Genomic DNA, 22,766 nt, shown 5'->3' with positions numbered 1-22,766 from the left:
CTTCAACAGGGGCCAAGCTGCTCTCCTCATTATGTTCTAAGCCATTGTGCCAGACAATATGCTTAATTTTCCTGAAGGAGACTTGAAAAGCCAATTCTATGTTTCTCCAATGAGACCGCGACTGAACTCTAGGAAGCATAGGTCATGAAGGGGTACATGAGCTAGGAGATTAGAATGGTTTGCCAATTACAAACTATTGTTTCAAATTGCTGAAAACAAACCAAATAGCCCATGGCAGGTGGGAGGACAGGTGATGATTAACTAAGTTCTAATAACCCTTCTAATAATCTTCCCAACCCAGGGATCGAACCTGGGTCTCTTGCATTATAGGCAGATTCTTTTATCATCTGAGCCACCAGCGAAGCCCTCTAATAATCCATCCAAGGAAATAATATGCAACGTCTAAAATATTAAGTTTGCAATGACACGGAAGCTATTCTTGTTGGAGAAACAAAGCCGGACACAAAATGGTAGATACAGTATGCTCACTCATGGTCCTGGAACCACTCCCCTGCAGAGGCCAGTTCAGTTCAATTCAGTTGCTCAATCATGGCCGACTCTTTGTGACCCCATGGACTGCAGCACACCAGGCCTCCCTGTCCATCACCAACTCCTGGAGTTTACCCAAACTCATGTCCATTGAGTCGGTGATGCCACCCAACCATCTCATCCTCTGTCATCCCCTTTTCCTCCTGCCCTCAATCTTTCCCAGCATCAGGGTCTTTTCAAATGAGTCAGTTCTTCGCATCAGGTGGCCAAAGTATTGGAGTTTCAGATTCAACATCAGTCCTCCTAATGAACACTCAGGACTGACCTCCTTTAGGATGGACTAGTTGGATCTCCTTGCAGTCCAAAGGACTCTCAAGTCTTCTCCAACACCACAGTTCAAAAGCATCAATTCTTCAGCACTCAGCTTTCTTTATAGTCCAACTCTCACATCCATACATGACTACTGGAAAAACCATAGGTTTGACTAGACAGACCTTTGTTGATAAAGTCAATTCTCTGCTTTTTAATATGCTGTCTAGCTTTGTTGGCAAAGTAATGTCTCTGCTTTTTAATATGCTGTCTAGGGTGGTCAGGGATGACTATATGTATGTGTGTGTAACCTTTTCTAAAATAAAATTACATGTATGAGGTAGAGATTTGTAAAACTAATAATTAAAGAAGTTGGTTCTTCAGTTTCAGAAAAGATTCTAAAATATATCATGCAGAGACAATCTTTTCAAAAGTTACATAAACACTGCACTTGGGAACAATACAACTGCATACATTTAGGTATTCTAGTGTGCTTCTGAGCCTCTAGCCACAGTTAGAAAATGCTGACATATCTCGTTTCCTTTCATACCTAACAAAGAAAAGCGGAGGAGACTCCACAAAGAACCACTGCTGGTCATTTAGCATTTCTATGCCTCCTGAAGTCTACCCTATCTGTCATCTACTTTCAGACTCCAAGTAAGCAAGGTAATATGGGAAAAGGCAATCATAGCTGTCCCTCAAATCATTACTTAAACAAAACTGGTCAATAGCATTAATGTAATGTTATCTGGTGAGCAATACACCCAATGCTTAGGTACAAATTTAATATTTTGCAAGTAAGATCTAAAAGTGCAAAAAAAGTAATTCAATAGTTTTAAAACAATAGATAATTTTATAGGTTGCCTCATGGAAACTAATCAAAAGTCTGCCATCTGTCTCTTAGCTGAACTGCCCTCTCTTCATTAGACAGGATGCCACATGAGTAGTTCTAGCCGCAGATTCCACGTCACTTCATCTCTCTCCCGCACTGCACCCATAACCTAATTCTAAGTATTGGCATCCTTAGCCAAACACATACCTGCTCATCTCAGTTACATGAAGGGTCACTGTGTCTTCCTGTGCTAGATGGCGAATCCACAGACTGGTTAACATGACCCCCAAGTCAAATAAAATTTGGCTGCATTCCCATTTCAAACTCCCAATTTTTTAATAAAATGAAAGAATTAATAAACTTATTTAGCAAAGTTGCAGGACAAAAAGAAAAAAACATATAAAATTCACTTGTGTCTCTACACACTAATAATCAACAATTGGAAAAGGATATTAAGAAAATAATTCTATTTATAATAACACTAAAAAAAAATCACTTAGGAATTAACCTAACCAAGAGGTAAGAGACTTGAACACTAAAAACTGCAAAACAATGCTTAAAGAAATGAACAGAGACAGGTAAAATGAAAAGACTCCAATGTGCACAGATCGAAAGACTTAATACTGTCAAGATGTCAATGCTGCCGAAAGCAATCTAAAGATCCAACACTTCCATATCAAAATTCTAATGGCATTTTTTTTTGCAGAAATAAGGAAAAATTCTAAAATTCATACAGAATCTCAAGCCAAAACAAGTTTGAAGAAAGACAAAGTTAAAGAAATCATACTTCCTAATTTCAAGACATATTACCAAGTTACAGTAATCAAACCAGTGTGGTACCTGCATAAAGACAGGCATATAGGCCAGTGAAACAGAACAGAGTCCAGAATATGAATAAATGAATAAGCCCTCACATATATAGTCGAACGATCTTGAACAGAAGCATCAAGATCACTCCATAGGAAAAGCACAGTATCATCAACAAATGGTAATAGGAAAACTAGCTAATGACATGCAAAAGAATGAAGCTGGACCCTTATCTTATACCATATAAAAAAATCTGCAAAAAAATTAATTAATTACAGACCTAAACATAAGACCCCCAAACTACAAAATTTCTAGAAGACAACATAGGGAAAAAGCTTCACAAGACTGCATTTGGCAAGTAATGATTTCCTGAGTATGGCTCCAAAAGCCCAGGCGACAAAAATCAAAAACAGCCAAATGAGTCAGTATCAAACTTACCAAGTCTGTTCATCAAAAGATACAATCGAGAAAAGTGAAAGGCAACCTAAGAATGGGAGAAAATATCTGCAGGTTACATATCTGATAGGAGGTTAATATTCAGAATATACAAAGAATTTTTACACAGTGACAAAAAGTCAAATAACCCAGTTAAAAACTGGGCAAAGGACTTGAATAGACATCTCTCCAAAGACAACATACAAACAGAAAACAAAGTATAGGAGATGTTCAACATCACTAATCGTCAAAGAAATGTACATCAAAACCACAACAAGATATCACCTTATACCCATTAGGATGGCTACTCTCAAAAGCAACAACAACAAAAAACCCCCAAAGAACAGAAAATAGCAAGTGTTGGTGAGGATATGGAGAAGTTAGAACTTTTGTGCACTATGGATGGGATTACAAAATGGTTCAACCACCGTGAAAAACAGTTTGGCAGTTCCTCAAAAAATTCAAAACAGAATTGGCATATGATATATAGCAATTCCACTTTTATGTATGTATCCCAAAGAACTGAAAACAGTACCTTGAAGAGATATTGCAAACCCATGTTCATAGCAGCACTATTCATAATAGCCAAGAGGCAGAAGCAACCCAATGTTCATCATGGATGAGTAGAAAAACAAAATGTGACATACACATACAATAAAAGTCCCTCAAAATTCATACATTGCAACGCCAAAGCCCAAAGGAGGCAATTAGGTCTGCAGAGCCCTCTTGGATGAGACTACAGCTCCACTAAGCCCTTCACTACAAGACGATACTACAGTAAGTTGGCAATCTGCAGCCCAGAAGAGGGCCTTCACCAGAACCCAGCTCTAGTGTAACCCTTACCGTCCAACCTCCAAAACTCTGAGAAATAAATTTCTATTGTTCATAAGCCACCCAGTCTGCTGTATTTTGTTACAGCAGTCTTAATGGATGAAGACATACACGATGGGTGAACTTTAAGGACAATGGGCCATGTCCTTTCATGTAGCACAAAGGACAAAGACTGAATGGTTTCACTTCTAGGAGGTCTCTAAGCTAGTCAGACTCAATACATATAGAAAGTAGAATGATGGTTATCATTCTACAATGATAGAGAACAAACAGGTGTATTTAATGAGGATAAGAATCTCAGTTCTGCCAGATGAAAAATCCTGGGGACCTGTTTTACAGCACTGTGAAGATACATAACAGGACTCAACTGTACATTTAAAAGTGGTTAAGACAGTAAATTTGGGGGCCTTCCTGATGGTCCAGTGGGGAAGACTGTGCATCCACTGCGGGAGGCAAAGGTTTAGTCCCTGGTTGGGGAACTAAAATCCCACATGCCGAGTGGTGCAAAGACGACAACCGAAAAAGTAAATTTGATGATAAATATTTTTAAGAAAAAAAATATATAAAGAAATCCAAATCTTTTATTTTTTTTTCTTCGTTCTAAATAGGGAGGGAGAAAAGAAATGGGAGGAAATGTTTTCATTTTGTGCAGATGTGTGCATTTTCATTTCTGGTGCATTCCACACATGCCAGTTCCACAGACAGAGAACAGAGTTTAAACCTTGAACATGAGGATCTGAGCTTTCTAAAATGAGGAAAGCCTACATGTTGGGATGCTGATCTTTAGGACTTCATTTCCAGAGAAGAATCTTGCTTGTGGTAGGACATTTCAGGGAAATAGAAAGAACCACCAGTCTGCGTCAATAAGTGTTCTTGCCCACAAAATGAAATAGACAATGGAAACTTCAAAGAAATATATAAAGGTATAGGGGGAACTCAGAATCCATATTAGGGCTGGAGATCCAGTTTAGAAAACAAGAGGAATTTCCACGTCTGGGAAGCCAAGAACACATCCAGGCCAAACCCCAGGACCAGCTTCCTTAAGGCGCCAAACATACGGTGTCCAGCCACCAGGTTACACCTGGCCCCATCACTCCCTGATACTCACTGAGCCACCTCCAACTGATGCTAGTTCTGCATCATTTCCTCGATGTCCAGATCTAGGGGGGGAAGAAGCCACGCCAGGATGCTTTCATTTGGTGGGAAATTTCAAATACTAAAGGCAGGATTTTCAAGTGTTAAAGGAGAGAGAGGACAATTGTCCACACTGGTTAGTAAACAGCTTAGCAGCTATGAATGTCTCACACGCCTAGCTCACCCAATTTAAAACAAAGTAGTAAAATTTCCAGCCAATTTAGGAAACAGGAGAATCTTCATGCTTACTGGAGCCTGTCATTTGCAACACTGCAGGTTTCCACAGGTTATCCAACTAGATAAGACCACTCACAGACTGTCACTGGGCAAAGAAAGGTGCACAGAAGCAGGTGGTCTGAATGAAGCCATGGTTCAATGCCCTCTAATTCTTTTGTTTTTCTCAAAGTTGGATTTATTGGACCTTGATAAAAGCAGACACTGTCTTCAAAACTGCTGCCAGAACAGACTATAAAGACAGAATGCACGCACAACCCTGCCTGCCACCGCCACTGCGGGACCAACTCTGCTCTAGCAGAGAAGATGCCTCTTACAGGGCACCGCTGATAAACATGGAAGCCTCTAGCCAGCTGCCAGTCTACCTGAAAAAAACTTCCATAGACTCCATAGGGCAAAGATATACAGAGATTTAGAAAGTCATGAAGAAGTGAAAATAAAGAAAAGGAACTAACTTTATTCCACATCACATTCCTTTTGATTCTTTAAATACATTCCTCTACTCAAAAGGGCCCTGAAGATTTTGGCTTTTATGGTGACAAAGCAAAGATGTCTCTACCTGCCTCCTCCTAATAGGGCTATGAAACAACAAGGATTAAAAACAACTCCACTTTAAAAATAAAACTAGGAGACACCGACAGTCCTGAACCACATAAGCAGCAAGTGGGTAGAGAAATGGAGAGATGAGCTGAGAGCAGAGGATGGTCACACTTCAGTGTCTGAAGAGGCCGCATCAACAAGAAATAAACTGCATTATTATATAAGAATAAAGGTTACTATTTTTGTGGATTTTTTTGAGTCATGATCACATATTTTATTGGGAAAGTATATGGTAACCAAGGGTGTATCCCACTCATGATTACAGAGTCTAGAAAATGTATCAATACTTTCATGCCTGCAGGCCAAAATGAGATAATAGTTGAAAATTTGTGTAAACTGTACAATTCAAAATTAAGCTGCTAGGACTTCCCCGGTAGTGCAGTGGCTAAAACTCATACTCTGACACAGGGGGCCCAGATCTGATCCTTGCTCAGGGAACCGGATCCCACATACATGCCACAACTAAGAGTTTTCACATGCCACACATACCAATGGAGATGGAAGATCCCGCATGCGGCAACTAAGACCCAGTGCAGCCAAATGAACATGTAAATATTGAAAAATAAAAGAGAGCTATTAGTTAAACAGTGCAAGAAAACTTAAAACAAAAATCCAGTGGTTTTGTTGGATTCTGTTCCTCAAATTCTGCAGCTGTGAAAATGCCTTTATTCTGGTCTTGTAATTGAGTGGTAATTTGGCTGGGTATAGAATTTTAGGAGTACTTTAGAAACAGTCATAAATATCCTGGGAAGTAAGATAGATACTATCATCCTTTGTGTAAAGATGAGAAAACTGAGGTATAAAGAGATAAGTGACTTTCCAAAGGTGTCAAGCCAACACAAAGTGGTACTGAACTCAAATCGGTGTCTCGCACCAGGTTCAATTTTCTCTTCATGACATGCAAAGATGCTGGGCACCATCTTTCCAGCTTTATGTTTCAACATCTCATTCTCTCTCATGTTCATGGAGACCTGTTTCCTTTTGAGCCACCTAAAGCACTGTTACCCCGTTTCTCCATTCTAGCGGCAACCCAGTTCCTTACTCCACCTTAAGTACCCTCACACTGTAGCCCCTCCCTCTTTCCAGGCCATCCTTAGAGAACAGCAATGCAGGTCTCAAAAGAAACACTGACTTGCGTCCTTAGAGTACTGGCAGAAAGCAAAGCCTAACTACTCAGCAGAGAAATTTCTCAAAACAATTTTTTAACCTAAGGAATAAGAAGGAAAATACATAAGTAGTCAAAAATGCCTTCATTTTCTGAATGCCACAAACAGCAAGAAGGCATCTGATATATTTTAGCTGTTCATAATGACCCAGAAGAACCTGGCAGGCTCTTGGGGTGCAAGAGTTGGACATGACTTAGCGATTAAACCACCACCACCACCAATGATCCACCTGGTTCATGATCATCAAAAAGCAAAGCGCTGACTTATAATCAGGTATTAGCAGTTTTAGAGAAATAAATATTTAAGAACATACCCTTTCCATTCTGTCCCCCAGAATGTATGAATCAAAAAATACGCTTTAAAATGTAGAACACAATAAAGACACATATGCGCAGCTTCTCTTCCCATCCCCTTGTCTCAAAGCAAACAGGAAGACATCGCCTGTGACCTTGGACTCACACGCCCACATAACTTCACTCTCCGTTAGATCTGTGGACCCGGATGGGTACTAGGTGAGGAGGTCACAGCCTGCACTGAAAAATCCCAACCGCACCCCAGGCAAAGAAATGATATGGGAACAATCCAGCTGCTTACTCCACAGTATTGGTCATCATTGAATATCTGAGGCGGCAGAGGGTTGCCCTGAGCAGGCTTCTTCTCCGGGGGGATGTTCTTATACATCCACTGCCTCTGCTCTTCTGACATTGTGATGTCCACCTCCTCAAACTCTATCTTGTTGGCTTCCAGAAATCTAACCACATCCTGCTGTTTCTTCTTTATCTGCAGAGAGAAGACAAATACATAAGGAGAAATGCTCCTCTGAAACCGTATGTACAAGTTTCCCACGTGAACTAGATTTGACTGCTTGTTGTCAAAGGCCTGAGCCACCCCTCCCCCAAAAAAGAGGTGCTTTTTGCAGACCCCACACACCACCCACTCCCTGGTTACCAAGCGGATGGCTAAGCAAGCCCTGACCCAGTGATTTCTGCACAGAATTCTGGGGCACATCTCAGGTGGTCTGGGAGGGACAGACTAGGTCTGAGGTGGGAGAGTCACTGAGCTTTCTAGAGGCCATAACCACTCCCCCTCCCGCCCCTCAAAGTTGACAGGTACAGTCACAAACACCCCCTGTGCCCCCAACCATTTGAAAGCCACATATAGCCCATCTGAGATGTTGACACTTCATTGATTCCTGGGAGTGGCCACATTTTTATTCCCCCCAGCAGCCTCTTTCAGACATTCCATAGCTGTAGCCACTGTCATCAAAGCGTCCTTTCATCAACTCACAAGAGGAAAACGTTCTCCACTTCTAAGATGAGAGTGAACAGCAAGCACCACCTTACTTTGAACTCCCTTTCTTAACCCTTCTTGTTTCTCTGACCTTTATGTTTCCTTCCAGTCACCAGGGGTCAGGTGTGCTCTTGAAGAGCTGCAAACACCTGTGCCAGGTTTTCCAACTGTTACCAATCTTTGTTTTTTAAGGTATGTATTAACCAACCAAGATGGGGTGACAATATTCAGCATCTTCAACACAGGATATGAAACATGAGTAAACAGGTGTGCTTTTTCTAAGCGACTCTGGGAAACATGCATAAAAGCCAAGCAAGGGAATTCCCACGGGGCCCAGCGGTTAGGGCTCCATGTTCTCACTGCCCACAATGCAGGTTTGGTCTCTGGCTGGGTGACTAATGACACTGACATTGAACATGACATTGAAGCCGCTCAGTCGCGTCCGACTCTTTGCGACCCCGAGGACTGCAGCCTATCGGGCTCCTCCGTCCATGGAATTTTCCAGGCAAGAGTCCTGGAGTGGGTTGCCATTTCCTTCTCCAGGAGATCTTCCCAACCCGGGGATCAAACCCGGATCTCCCGCATTGCAGGCTGTAGGCAGACGCTTTACCGTCTGAGCCCCCAAGGAAGATCCTGCAAGATCCTGCAAAGCTGACATGCAGCCATTAAAAAAAAAAAAAAAACTGAAGAGGTGAAGTAAATGTTATAATGGCCAAAGGAAAGAATCATTTTGAGAAATGAAGCAGCTAGAAAGACCTTCCAACACAGAAAATAAAATGCTGAAGAACCAACCTTCACATACCTATAGCCCCAACCAATCCCTCCCAGCCCCACCCCCCAATCCAACTCCTCCCCCAAAGCTTCGGTGACACGGTTCTCTGAGGCGGAAGCCTGTTAAACGCCGGAGGACAGAGGCATTGGGAAGCCCATACCTTATATACGGAAACCCAGATCACTGGGTTCAAGTCTATGACTGAATAAGGAGATGGCATAATTAGTACAGACAGAAATAAAAGGCCGGCAAAATATGACATCTTTAAGCTCAATATCATAAAAAGAGAGAATTGCCATGTGGTTGTAAATCCAAGTTGAAAATGCCATTATCTTAATTTCTTGAATTAAGCCACTTCTCATGTCTGAAAAAGTTGACTTTTTCTCCTCACTCATACTATTTCAGAATATGTATTATTTTGTAACTCCAATGTGCAAAACGTTATCAGCCTTCCTAGTTAACTTTTCCTTACAACCCTACCAGGCAGAGTTCATCATCCCTGAGGTTGAAAGTGTTCACCTATTTTGATCAAAGTCCTAGTGGGTGTTCCTCTCAAGACAATCATGTCATTGTCCTAAAATCCTTGTTCAGTGGACCCCCACTGATCTTTGTAGTACGAACAAAAGGTTACCTACAATTATACTATCCAACAGCCACTGCCAAAATCTAAACAGAAAAGGGTCCGGATTTAATGTCCCTGTTTGGCGCTCTACATACCCAGCACATTCCAATCACTCATGAGTGCGATCAAAAATGAAACTTATCTTGGTTTTCCATTAATAAGGTACGGGCTTCCCTCGTGGCTCAGATGGTAAAGAAACTGCCTGCAATGCAGGAGACCTGGGTTTGATATCTTGGTTGGGAAGGTCCCCCTGGAAAAGAGGATGGCTACTCACTCCAGTATTCTTGCCTGGAGAATTCCATGGACAGAAAGAGTTGGACACAACTGAGTGACTAACACTTTCACTTGTCACGTGTAAGGTATAGACATAAAATAACATCCACCACTACCCCAAAATGTGGGTAAAGGGTCAAACATTTTCAGCATGAGGATATATCGAGACATATACACAACTTCTTTCCTCCCCAGCCTCCTGACCCTAAACACATAGACACACACACACACACACACACACACACACAGAGTATTTACTGTTGGACTATAATCCCCTACAACCCACCTGATCATTTCTTTCACAGGATCACAGTCAATAAAAATAGCTGCACCCACCCATTTCATTCAAAAATATGAGCACTGCCTCCTGTCATTTAAAACTTTTTTCAAAAGCACTAATTTTAATATCTTCCTGGCAATTTCATCATGTAGATGTATAAAACTATTACTCTGTTGTTTAATACTCAGCACCCTTCTAAGTTTCACCACGAGAAACCATATCACATGAACATCTTTATAAATCTTTTAAAAGTATTTTATTTATTTTTGGCTGTGTTAGGACGTAGTTGAAGCTCTCTAGTTGTGGCTCATAAGCCTGGTTGCTCTGCAGCATGTGGGATTTTAGTTCCCCGACCAGGGCTTGAACCTGCGTCCCTTGGACTGGAAGGATTCTTAACCACTGGCACACCAGGGAAGTCCCTGTAAATCTTTGATGGTATCTCTCAACACTATTTTGCTTCCCTCATAGTCCAGTCAGTAAAGAATTTTCCAGCAATGCAGGAGACCCAGGTTCCATTCCTGGGTTGGGAAAACCCTCTGGAGAAAGAAATGGCAACCCACTCTGTCCATGGAGAATCCCATGGACAGAGGAGCCTGGTGGGCTACAGTCCATGGGATCACAAGAGTCAGACACGACTTAGCAATGTAGCCACCACCACCACCTCAATACTATTTTAGGACAAAGCCCCATGAATGAAAGCCAGATGAAAGGGCAAAGACATTTTTCAGACTCCTGAAGGACTCGAGCTAAAAATGTCTTTCAACACAGCCACCTCAATTTACATTCCCAATTTACATTCCTCAAATTACATTCCTCAATTTACATTAGCAATGTCTAGGAGTGTCCATGTCTCAACATCCCTCTTCCTTAAAACCAGGATCTGCAAGCTGTATTGTAGAATATTAAAATTCAAAGGGCATGGGGTGATGGATGTTAACTAAACGTATTATGGTGAACAAATCACAGTGTATACATACATCAAACCATTATGCTATACACCTTAAGCTTATACAGTGTTCTATGTCAATTATACCTTAATAAAACTGGTGGGAAAATGGTCATTACGCTAAGAAGAAAATTCAGATGCATCATTATACCCTATCAACTTCCAGGAAGCAAAGGACAGGTCATCACTCACACTGGCAATGGCTGATGGTAGCATCAGGAGCTAAATGCAATTCTATCTGTATTTTAAGAGAAAATCAGAAGAGGCATGACCAGGTTTATGTGCAAAGAGACCACTTTAATACTATGCATCTTAGAAAGAAATAAGGAGAACTTCCCTGGCAGTCTAGTGGGTAAGGCTCCATGCTCCCAATGCAGGGGGCATGCGTTCTATTCCTGGTCAGGGAACTAAGATCCTGCGTGCCGTATGGTGCCACCAAAAAATAAAACACCTGGATACTTTCTAAACAATTCTTTTAATCAATAAAAAAATAAAAAAGGAGAAATTCTGTATGTACTGTTGACACTGCTATGAAAAGGTTCCCAAGGTTTATAAGAGAAAAGAAAATTTGTGTGTACACTAAGGACGTTTTTTAAAACAACAGAAAAAATAGGAACATATCTATATTTACTTGTATTTTCATTTCTTAGAAAAATGGCTGAAGGTTATATAAAAAACTAACAAAAGTGGTGGCCGGGGGGCGGGACATGGAGGAGGGGGGACACAGTGGGAGCAAGAGTTAGCACTCTGTGGATGCACACTTTTTTGGAAAATGCGAATGTGTCTATATTCACAAGATTAAATACAAGAAATTAATTTGAGAGAGAAAGAACGTCCCATAGAAGACAACCTGGAGGGGGATGGTAGTCCACGTCCATAGAGAACTGGGGCATTTTATGTGAATCATGCTTCCTAACACGGTGTGAAGCTGGATTCTGGGCATTTTGCTGCTCGCTGGCCTCCTTGACTCTTTATACATATAAGAAAAAGGGGGGGGGGGGAAGAGAGCTCTAAATCCTGGTTTCTTCATTTATTTACTGGGTGAGTTTGAGCCAAGTTATCTTGCTATGCCTCGGTTTTTCCATCTTTAAAATGGGAACAATAGTATTACCTACCTCACTGGATCACTGTAAGGGTTACATTTAAATTATGTCTAGCTAACAATACTGCCTGGCACATAATGTATGATGTTTCCAATTATTATTGTTGAGTTTGCTATTTGACAGCACATTAAAAAAAATCTTTTAAAATGCAGTATCAGTTTTTTAAAAGTTCACTTTTTTGAGACAAGGTGAATCAAAATCTATTTTGCTTTACTCTTGCTGAAATTTAGAGAGAGCAAATTTTTTAAAAAAAAGAACTAAGGTCACAGAAAATTGATACGATAGCAAATCAACCAAATGAACAAAAGGGAGAGATTTACCCCAGAGAAGGAAGTTTCAAGGGGATGTTTGCTTACAACATTAGCCTCAGGAAGGAAGATGAGTCACGGCACTAGGGCTGATTTTGAGATTTATCAGGTGAATGTGGTTGGAACAGTGGGAGGCCAGGGATGAGCAGCAGGGATGGGCAGGACCCAGGAGAGGCTGGGGTACCAGGTAATGGAAAGGCTGTTCCCACAAGGCAAGAGGAAGCCATCAAGGGCACTGCACATACTGGCATAAACCCAGGGTTCAGATAACAATAACACACACCATCACTTCCTTGACAAAGAGCTTTATGCTTTATTTCAGCTGTCCTGGAACAAAACACACCTTACAATTAATATTAAAGGAAATCGGGGAGAGAAACTTGTGAAAGAGAACAAGTGAATTGTGGGGCATCTGTTGCTTCCTTCACCCCCATGTCAATTTAGCCTTGTAGCTGTTTTTTTTTTTTTTTTTTTTTAACAAAAACACTTACAAGCCATGGCAGATAATGCTAGTTATTTACCCAGTAGCTAATCTCCCATTCTTTCTTAATAACCAAAGGCTGATTTTACTTAAGAAAGCAATGTGCTCAGCTACAAAAACTTGTTGACTCAAACTCCTCCGTAGCCAGGGGCAATCACAGAACACAGTGCTGCCCAGTGAGATGTGAGGCGGCCGCTCCTTGGAAAGGCTCCACTTAATGAACGAAGAGACGAAGCCCATTTTGCACCTATTCATTGGAAGGACTGTTGCTGAAACAGAAGCTCCAATACTCTGGCCACCTGATGCAAACCAACTCACTGGAAAAGACCCTGATGCTGGGAAAGACTGAAGGCAAAAGGAGAGGGGGTGGCAGAGGATGAGATGGTTACATAGCATCACTGACTCAGCGGACATGAATATGAGCGAGCCCCGGGAGATGCTGGACGACAGAGGAATCTGTAGACGTCCACAGGGTCGCAAAGAGTTGGACGATTTAGTGACTGAACAACAACAAATTCTTTCTCTCTTGCAGAAACGCACCTGTGGTGCCTGGAGGTACAAAAACTATTTGGCAAATGTGAAAAGCAATGCCTTATGCAAAAATGGTGGTGGTCAAGCAGAAGTACAGAAACCTGAGTCCTTGGTATTTCACAGCTGCCACACTAGTCTTATGCAGCCCAAGCTAACCTTTCGCTATTAGACAAATAAATCCATAATTAGTTAAGCCACTCTATAGCAACTTTTCTACAGCTTGCATCCCAATGCAATGCTATTTAGTAAAACTCTTAATTGCTACATAAAATGTCTTCAGCAATACTGTGGTAAGATGGGTTGAAAATAAAAGTTACTATTGCACAGCAGAGCCTAGAAATAACAGCTGTAAGGCGTAAATTTCACATCAGTGAAATGAGTATCTGTCACTAGATAAAAGGATGAATTTTCCTTTTCTTCGTAAAGCAACAACAAAGACGTTGGACCTAAAATAGCAAGACATCTACAGAAGCATGAAAGATGCATTTCACCTTATCATTAACCAAACACCATTACATGTCATCCAAAGCAATGAAAGGGAAGTTGTTGTTCTTGTTCAGCCATTCAGTCGAGTCCAACACTTTGCGACCCCATGGACTGCAGTACACCAGGCTTCCCCGTCCATCACCAACTCCTGGAGCCTGCTCAAACACGTGTTCATTTAGTCGGTAATGCCATCCAACCATCTTATCCTCTGTCGTCCCCTTCTCCTCCTGCCTCAATCTTTCCCAGCATCAGGGTCTTTTCTAATGAGTTGGCTCTTCATATCAGGTGGGCAAAGTACACTGTTAAATCTCTCAGGCTCTAACACAGGGAGTCCCTCAGACCAATTCTAGCCCACAAAAACAGTCTTTAAGTGATTGAAAAAAAGCCAGAAGAATAATAGTATTTCATGACATGTGAAAATTCTATGAGATACCAATTTCAGTGTCTATAAATACAGTTGTAGGCAACGTCCTGGGGGTCCGGTGGTTAAAACTCCACATTTCCACATCAGGGGCCTCAGGTTTGATTCCTGGTTGGGAGCTAAGATCCTACATGCCCTGCAGTTTGACTAAAAAAAAAAAAAAAGTTGTATCGGAAGACAACTACATCCATTCATTTACATACTCTCCTCAGCTGCTTCCACCCTAGAAAACTTAGCATAGTTGAGCCATTGAAACAGAGGTTGTACGGTTCCCAGGTGGCTAGGTGGTAAAGAAACCACGGCCAACGCAGGAAATGCAAGTTCAATTCCTGGGTCGGAAAGATCCCCCTTGGAGAAGGACATGGCAATGCTCTCCAGTATTCTTGCCTGGAAAATTTCATGGACGAAGCACCTAGTGAGCTACAGTCCACTAGGGTCACAGAGTCAGACACGGCTGAGCATGCAGGCGCACTGCATGATTCCCAAAGCCTAAGGTATTTCCCAGCTGCCCTTTTCAGAAAAAGTTAGCCAGCTTTGCACTAGGTCACAGATCCCCATTTTTGGCTCAAAGCTCACTTTCTAGAGGAGGCCTTCCCTGACCACGTGATTCTGTATTTTCCCCAGCCACCGCCTTGCCCCCACCAACCCCACAAGCCCTACTCTTCTTCAATGCTTTATTTTTCACCACAGCGCTTAGCATCTGACGTATAGGTCCGTTTGACACATGGGTTTGTCCACCTCTTCTATCAGAATACAAATTCCACTAGGGCAGGGTGTTTTGTCTGCTCTTGTGTTCACTGCTGTATTTCTGGGTCTAGAATGTTATCTGGCACAGAGGAGACACTCAGTAAGTGCTTAATGGACAGCCAGGACTTTCACTGATTCAATCATCATAAGGACGAGATACCTCAGGTACCACCCTTCTTGGAGAGCCCTCTCTAGCTTCCTCAGCTGAAGTTTTATTAGTTACATTTGTTCCAGTTTTATTTATCTGTTTACTTGTTTTTATGCTCATGTCTCCCTCCACAGTGTCAGCTCTCTTTAAGCACAGGGCCTGGTGCACAGGAGGCGCTCAAAAAATATTAACTGAGTGGATGATTAAAGAGTTATCGCCCCAGTGCTGAACATCAAAGCTTTCCAGGTGACATTCAAGAGATCACACTGAATTGATAATTTAATTTAGGAACAAATGGAATTGAAGTTTAGCCAAACAGGAATGTAGATCAAATACCAATATTTTTCAATGAATGCTAAAGCTGAATGACTTTAAAAAGGTCTACCATGCTACTTGGAACTGGAAACAGCCTAAATAATTCAGAAGACTCTCTGGACCCTGAATGTGAAAAAGGCATCCCTTCTAACGTTGCCACTGACCTTGAAGAAGGAAGTTGGATGTGCTTCTATGTTTAAATAAATGCTACAGTCAGTTAATTATACAAACTGCAAGTACAAAAAAATAAGTAAATAAATAAATAAAATAAAAACTGCAAGTGCATCCTGTATCATAGTGTTTCGCCCAAATGGTTTTTTTTTTTTTTAATACGATTGCTGACAGATTCTTCCCTGCTGGTCCAGTGGTTAAGAATACACCTGCCAATGCAGGGGATACAAGTTCAATCCCTGGGCCGGGAAGACTGCATATGCTGCTGAGCAGCTAAGTCCAGGCACCACAACTACTGAGCCCACGTGCTGCAGCTACTGAGGCCTGCACGCCTCGAGCCTACACTCCACAGCAAAAGAAGTCACTAGAATGGGAAGCCTGCACACTGAAGAGACAGCAGCTCCCGCTTGACACAACTAGAGGAAGTCCACGCACAGCAACGAAGACTCAGTGCAGCCAAAATTAAATAAATTTATTTTTTTCTTAATATATACATATATATATACACGTATTTTAGTGAAGTATAGTTGACTTACGACGTTTCAGGTGCAGAGCTAGGTGATTCAGTTATACAAATACACATATATTATTTTTGAAATTATTTTCCATCATCAGTTTATTACAAGACATTGACTATAGTTCCCTGTGCTATACAAGAAAGCTTTGCTGCTTGTCGCATGTCTAAATTCAGCATTCTATTCATATTGAAATGAATCAAAATGTCATAAATTTTTTAGTTAGGCAAAAATTCCTAAGTTTTTAAATATATATATACTATTATACATAGTATTTATATATATGTATACAAAAGCTTTTCTACTACGGTTGATAAAGGCTTGAGAAAGAACATTTTAAAAAAAAATGAAGAGATGGAGAAATTGGAAAGCATAAACTAAATGAAATGGGAGCCCTGAACATGAACTAGAAAAAGTGAAGCAAACTAGATGAAAGTGAAACATCACATATGGTCCAACTGTTTTTAAACATGACTGCTCATTAGAAACATACCTGGAGCTCAGGAGAACATTTTTAAAAAGGTTTGTTGATATATCTGGTAACTGATGGCAACCGAAAACTAAGCAAATCTGTTGGTATTTCCCTGACCCTGCTTCCAACTGCTACCACAGAATTCTATCAACACCACCTCTAACCACCCCAACCCCTTTCCCCCACGTCTCCCAGAACTCCGAAGCGAGCTCCTCACACGTGTTTCAAAGCAGCCTTCCTGGCCCATGCATCGGTAAGTGCTGCGCCCTGAAGGTGTCACCCCCGAACTCCTTTGCTGAAACCTCATCCCTAAGACGGCAGCATCGGAAGACGAGGCTAACGGGAGGTAATCACGTGATGAGGATGGAGGGCTCTGATCAAGCAGGCCCGGAGCTCTCCTGCCCCTGGCAAAATGTGAGCACACAGCCAAGACGACAGTCTGCTCCCTAGAACTGGGATTTCCCCAGCACCCAACCATGCTGGGACCCTGTTCTTAGACTTCCAGCCTCCAGAACAGAGAGAAACTTCTGTTGCTGAGGAGCCACCCAGTCTCTGGCATTTTCTTATAGCAGCCTGGATGGACTAAGACAAGAAACCTTTTACCCTTTCAACTCTGGGGAGCCCTGCAGGACCCAGACTCTAGCTCTCAAGTCCTGATGACCCACCCCTGGTGATAAGATGTCTGGGCTGGGGCTGCTGAATCTGCTGACGTGGCGTGAACCCTCAGTGACTCGCAGACACCCCAGTGAAGATGCTGGTAGCTTCCACTGGCAACCTCCTGACTCCAGGAACCCCTAGGGTTTGGATCAGAGGCCAGGCTAAATAAATGACACCGCACTTGACTTACACTTAGCCCTGTTCTGAGGCACTGGCTTATAAGTAGACTTGTATGCCTCCACTCTCTCTTTGTGTAGGATTAGTTCTCTCCCAGAAGGCTGCCAGTTAACTTACATAATTAAGCAGCCCGTGCCAGATTCCTTCCAGACGTGTCTAGTCATGTTTGAATTCCAGGCTGAACACAGCCAAGGCTACATCCTGGGATCCTGGAAGTCTACTAGTAAATAAAAATATTATCAATTAGAACAAGCGAGGGCTTTTTTTTTTTTTTTTTTGCTTTTGCTTTTTAACTAAGATTTAATGTGAGCAATTGTGGGAAAGCAAGTTTATAGAAAAAGCACAGAAACACAAGAAGAATGAAATAATGCCATCTGCAGGAACATGGATGGATCTAGAGATTGTCATATTAAGTGAATAAGTCAGACAGAAACAAATATCTTATGATAACACATGCAGAATCTAAAAAAAAAAAAAGATACAAACGAGCTCACTTATAAAACAGAGTCACAGACATAGAAAACAAACATGTCTACCAAAGGAGAAGAGGGAGGGAGATAAACTAGGAATTTGGAAGGAACACAGACACACTCAGTTCAGTTCAGTTCAGTCACTCAATCATGTCCGACTCTTTGCCACCCCATGAATCGCAGCACGCCAGGCCTCCCTGTCCATCACCATCTCCCGCAGTTCACTCAGACTCACGTCCATCGAGTCCGTGATGCCATCCAGCCATCCCATCCTCCGTCGTCCCCTTCTCCTCCTGCCCCCAATCCCTCCCAGCATCAGAGTCTTTTCCAATGAGTCAACTCTTAGCATTAGGAGGCCAAAGTACTGGAGTTTCAGCTTCAGAATCATTCCTTCCAAAGAAATCCCAGGGTTGATCTCCTTCAGAATGGACTGGTTGGATCTCCTTGCAGTCCAAGGGACTCTCAAGAGTCTTCTCCAACACCACACTTCAAAAGCATCAATTCTTTGGCGCTCAGCCTTCTTCACAGTCCAACTCTCACATCCATACATGACCACAGGAAAAACCACAGCCTTGACTAGACGGGCCTTAGTCGGCAAAGTAATGTCCCTGCTTTTGAATATGCTATCTAGGTTGGTCATAACTTTCCTTCCAAGGAGTAAGCGTCTTTTAATTTCATGGCTGCAGTCACAATCTGCGGTGATTTTGGAGCCCCCCCAAAAAATAGAGTCTGACACTGTTACCACTGTTTCCCCATCTATTTCCCATGAAGTGATGGGACTAGATGCCATGATCTTCGTTTTCTGAATGTTGAGCTTGAAGCCAACTTTTTCACTCTCCTCTTTCACTTTCATCAAGAGGCTTTTTAGTTCCTCTTCACTTTCTGCCATAAGGGTGGTGTCATCTGCATATCTGAGGTTATTGATATTTCTCCTGGCAATCTTGAGTCCAGCTTGTGTTTCTTCCAGTCCAGCATTTCTCATGATGTACTCTGCATAGAAGTTAAATAAGCAGGGTGACAATAGACAGCCTTGACGCACTCCTTTTCCTATTTGGAACCAGTCTGTTGTTCCATGTCCAGTTCTAACTGTTGCTTCCAGACCTGCATACAGATTTCTCAAGAAGCAGGTTAGGTGGTCTGGTATTCCCATCTCTTTCAGAATTTTCCACAGTTTATTGTGATCCACACAGTCAAAGGCTTTGGCATAGTCAATAAAGCAGAAATAGATGTTTTTCTGGAACTCTCTTGCTTTTTCCATGATCCAGCGGATGTTGGCAATTTGATCTCTGGTTCCTCTGCCTTTTCTAAAACCAGCTTGAACATCAGGAAGTTCACGGTTCACATATTGCTGAAGCCTGGCTTGGAGAATTTTGAGCGTTAACTTTACTAGCGTGTGAGATGAGTGCAATTGTGCGGTAGTTGGAGCATTCTTTGGTGCTGCCTTTTTTGGGGATTGGAATGAATACTGACCTTTTCCAGTCCTGTGGCCACTGCTGAATTTTCCAAATTTGCTGACATATTGAGTGCAGCACTTTCACAGCGTCATCTTTCAGGATTTGAAATAGCTCCACTGGAATTCCATCACCTCCACTAGCTTTGTTTATAGTGATGCTTTCTAAGGCGCACTTGACTTCACATTCCAGGATGTCTGGCTCTAGATGAGTGATCACATCATCCTGATTATCTGGGTCGTGAAGATCTTTTTTGTACAGTTCTTCCATGTATTCTTGCCACGTCTTCTTAATATCTTCTGCTTCTGTTAGGTCCATACCATTTCTGTCCTTTATTGAGCCCATGTTTGCATGAAATGTTCCCTTGGTATCTCTAATTTTCTTGAAGAGATCTCTAGTCTTTCCCATTCTGTTGTTTTCCTCTATTTCTTTGCATTGATCGCGGAAGAAGGCTTTCTTATCTCTTCTTGCTATTCTTTGGAACTCTGCATTCAGATGCCTGTATCTTTCCTTTTCTCCTTTGCTTTTTGCCTCTCTCCTTTTCACAGCTATTTGTAAGGCCTCCCCAAACAGCCATTTTGCTTTTTTGCATTTCTTTTCCATGGGGATGGTCTTGATCCCTGTCTCCTGTACAATGTCATGAACCTCATTCCATAGTTCATCAGGCACTCTATCTATCAAATCTAGGCCCTTAAATCCATTTCTCACTTCCACTGTATAATCATAAGGGATTTGATTTAGGTCATACCTGAATGGTCTAGCAGTTTTCCCTACTTTCTTCAATTTAAGTCTGAATTTGGTAATAAGCATTTCATGATCTGAGCCACAGTCAGCTCCCAGTCTTGTTTTTGTTGACTGTATAGAGCTTCTCCACCTTTGGCTGCAGAGAATATAATCAATCTCATTTCGGTGTTGACCATCTGGTGATGTCCATGTGTAGAGTCTTCTCTTGTGTTGTTGGAAGAGGGTGTTTGCTATGACCAGTGCATTTTCTTGGCAAAACTCTATTAGTCTTTGCCCTGCTTCATTCTGCATCCAAGGCCAAATTTGCCTGTTACTCCAGGTGTTTCTTGACTTCCTACTTTTGCATTCCAGTCCCCTATAATGAAAAGGACACCTTTTTTGGGTGTTAGTTCTAAAAGGTCTTGTAGGTCTTCATAGAACCGTTCAACTTCAGCTTCTTCAGCATTACTGGTTGGGGCATAGACTTGGGTAACTGTGATATTGAATGGTTTGCCTTGGAGACAGAGACACGCTACTATACATAAAATACATAAAAACAAATACCTAATTTATAGCACAGGGAACACTCAATATATTGTAATAATCTATACGGGAAAGGGGACTTCTCTGGTGGCTCAGACAGTAAAGACTCTGCCTGCAATGCAGGAGACCTGGGTTCGAGCCCTGGGTTAGGTAGATTCCCCCGGAGAAGGGAATGTCAACCCATTCCAGTACCCTTGCCTGGAGAATTCCATGGACAGAGGAGTCTATGCGCTACAGTCCATGGGCTGGCAAAGAGCTGGATACAACTGAGCAACTAACATACATATACACATACGGGAACGGAATCCGAAAAAGAACATGTGTATTTATACACATCGGAAACACTCTGCGGTACACTTGAAACGAACACAACACTGTCAATCAGATCTACTCAATGAAGAATTTAAAAAAGCAAAAAGACAAAGCACAGATGGAAGACAAGGAAAAACTAGAGGAAAAGTAAGTATTTTAGAGTTACACTGTCCTGGTTTTAATCCTGCATCTGTCAGTTGAGGAGCCTTGCTGATATTATTAAGCTTCTCTTTCAGCCCTAGTTTTCATACCTGTGAAATTGACTCAGTATCTTTTTTCATAGGTTTATTGGGAGGATTAAGTAAGAAAAAAGCTAAATAGTATTTTTGCCTGAGACATCCCATGGACAGGGGAGCCTGTTGGGTGAATGTCCACAGGGTGGCAAAGAGTGGGACAGGACTGTAGCAACTTAGCATGCATGTAAACAGTAACAGGCATTGCTCGATTATTTCATTCATTCAAGCATATTAACTTTTCTTCCTTTACCCTAGACACAGCCTTTGGCAAAAACTGCAAAGTAACTTCTGAGAACTTTCAAAGGCTTTAGGAATTGGATGCAATAGTTCTTCATTTCACCTCCTTCTGTACTTCAAATATACAGATTTCTTTCTTTTGACTTGAGGCAGATGTAAGGCTGCTTAGGGCTTTTTATGTCTCTCACGAGGAAAAAGTCAAAGGCAGGCAGAGGAAGGACAGAGAAGACATATTTTCTAATAACTTGATGAGACCTACGGAGACGGAGCTGGACTAAACGAGGAAGCGGATGGGGCATGAGGACAACTCCTCCTTCCAACCAAAAAGGTAGGAATGGGCTCATGATCCTTCCCTGCTCAGAGACCCAGGAACTTTCCCAGGATTAAGCAGGGTGCCTCAAAGATCAATCATTTCATGGCAAATTCTTTAACTAACACCACACTGTGCGACTCACCAGGCATTATATTCTCATAAAGAGGATGCAAATGGCAGATGCTAGTTACCCCAAAGCTATTCTCTACTTCTCCCATGAAGCCTGGAAAGTGAAAGCCCCGAGTTCCCAGCCATCCTTGCAGCTGGGCAGCCATAGGACCCAGAGGCCACAGCTGAGCAGGGGCCGAAGTCCACGGAGCAGGGCTTCTGAACAAGGCTCTGCTTTCCTGCTGTAGCTGCCCTCCTTCCTCTCCTCGCTCGAGACCACGGCACGAGGGCTGGAAGTGCAGGGGCCACCTTTCCCCTGTCAGGCAGCAGGCGTCGGGAAAATGCCGCGAGAATCCCAGAAACACAGGTCTGAACACATCAGTTTCCTGATTTACCAACAGAGACCAAAACACCTGCTCATTTAAGCTCGGGTTAGTCAGGTTTTACCTTCAAACAGACATTCTCCTTCCTGAAACAGCCACTGGTATGTTTCCTTTCTGGAGAGCAGGGCAGGGGTGCAGACTATACCCCAACGAGCCATCAACTCACTGGCAACATTCAAATGCTGTTGAACTCCACACGCGATTACACACGAACGGCTGTGTCTCTGGTGTCTACTTCAGCCTGTCTTACTAGAAAGCAAACACCAGGTCACCACGCCAGAGATAACGAGAGAGGCTGTCCTGCAAGAGATTGAAACTCGAGTTTCAGGGAATCAGAGTGTCAGAAAGGGGAATTGTGAACCACAGGGCAATTTTTGAAAGAATCACTATTAAATGTTGTAAATTAAAGCAATACATTTTCAGTGATGGAAAAGATCA

At 42.2% G+C, this 22,766-nt stretch overlaps 1 protein-coding gene across 1 annotated transcript in view; it reads right to left on the bottom strand.

Annotated features, from left to right (window-relative positions):
• Positions 1-22,766, bottom strand: part of SH3BGRL2 (SH3 domain binding glutamate rich protein like 2) — a 169,705-nt gene that overhangs the window by 17,254 nt on the left and 129,685 nt on the right. The window contains exon 5 of the mRNA XM_069598933.1: positions 7,432-7,617. Within this exon, the coding sequence (XP_069455034.1) occupies positions 7,432-7,617 (186 nt within the window). The remainder of the gene's footprint in view (positions 1-7,431; positions 7,618-22,766) is intronic.

Source organism: Ovis canadensis, chromosome 8, assembly GCF_042477335.2.
Source record: "Ovis canadensis isolate MfBH-ARS-UI-01 breed Bighorn chromosome 8, ARS-UI_OviCan_v2, whole genome shotgun sequence".
NCBI lineage: Eukaryota > Metazoa > Chordata > Mammalia > Artiodactyla > Bovidae > Ovis > Ovis canadensis.
The sequence above is the reverse complement of the archived record's forward strand: the minus strand, read 5'-3'. Positions and strand labels throughout refer to the sequence as shown.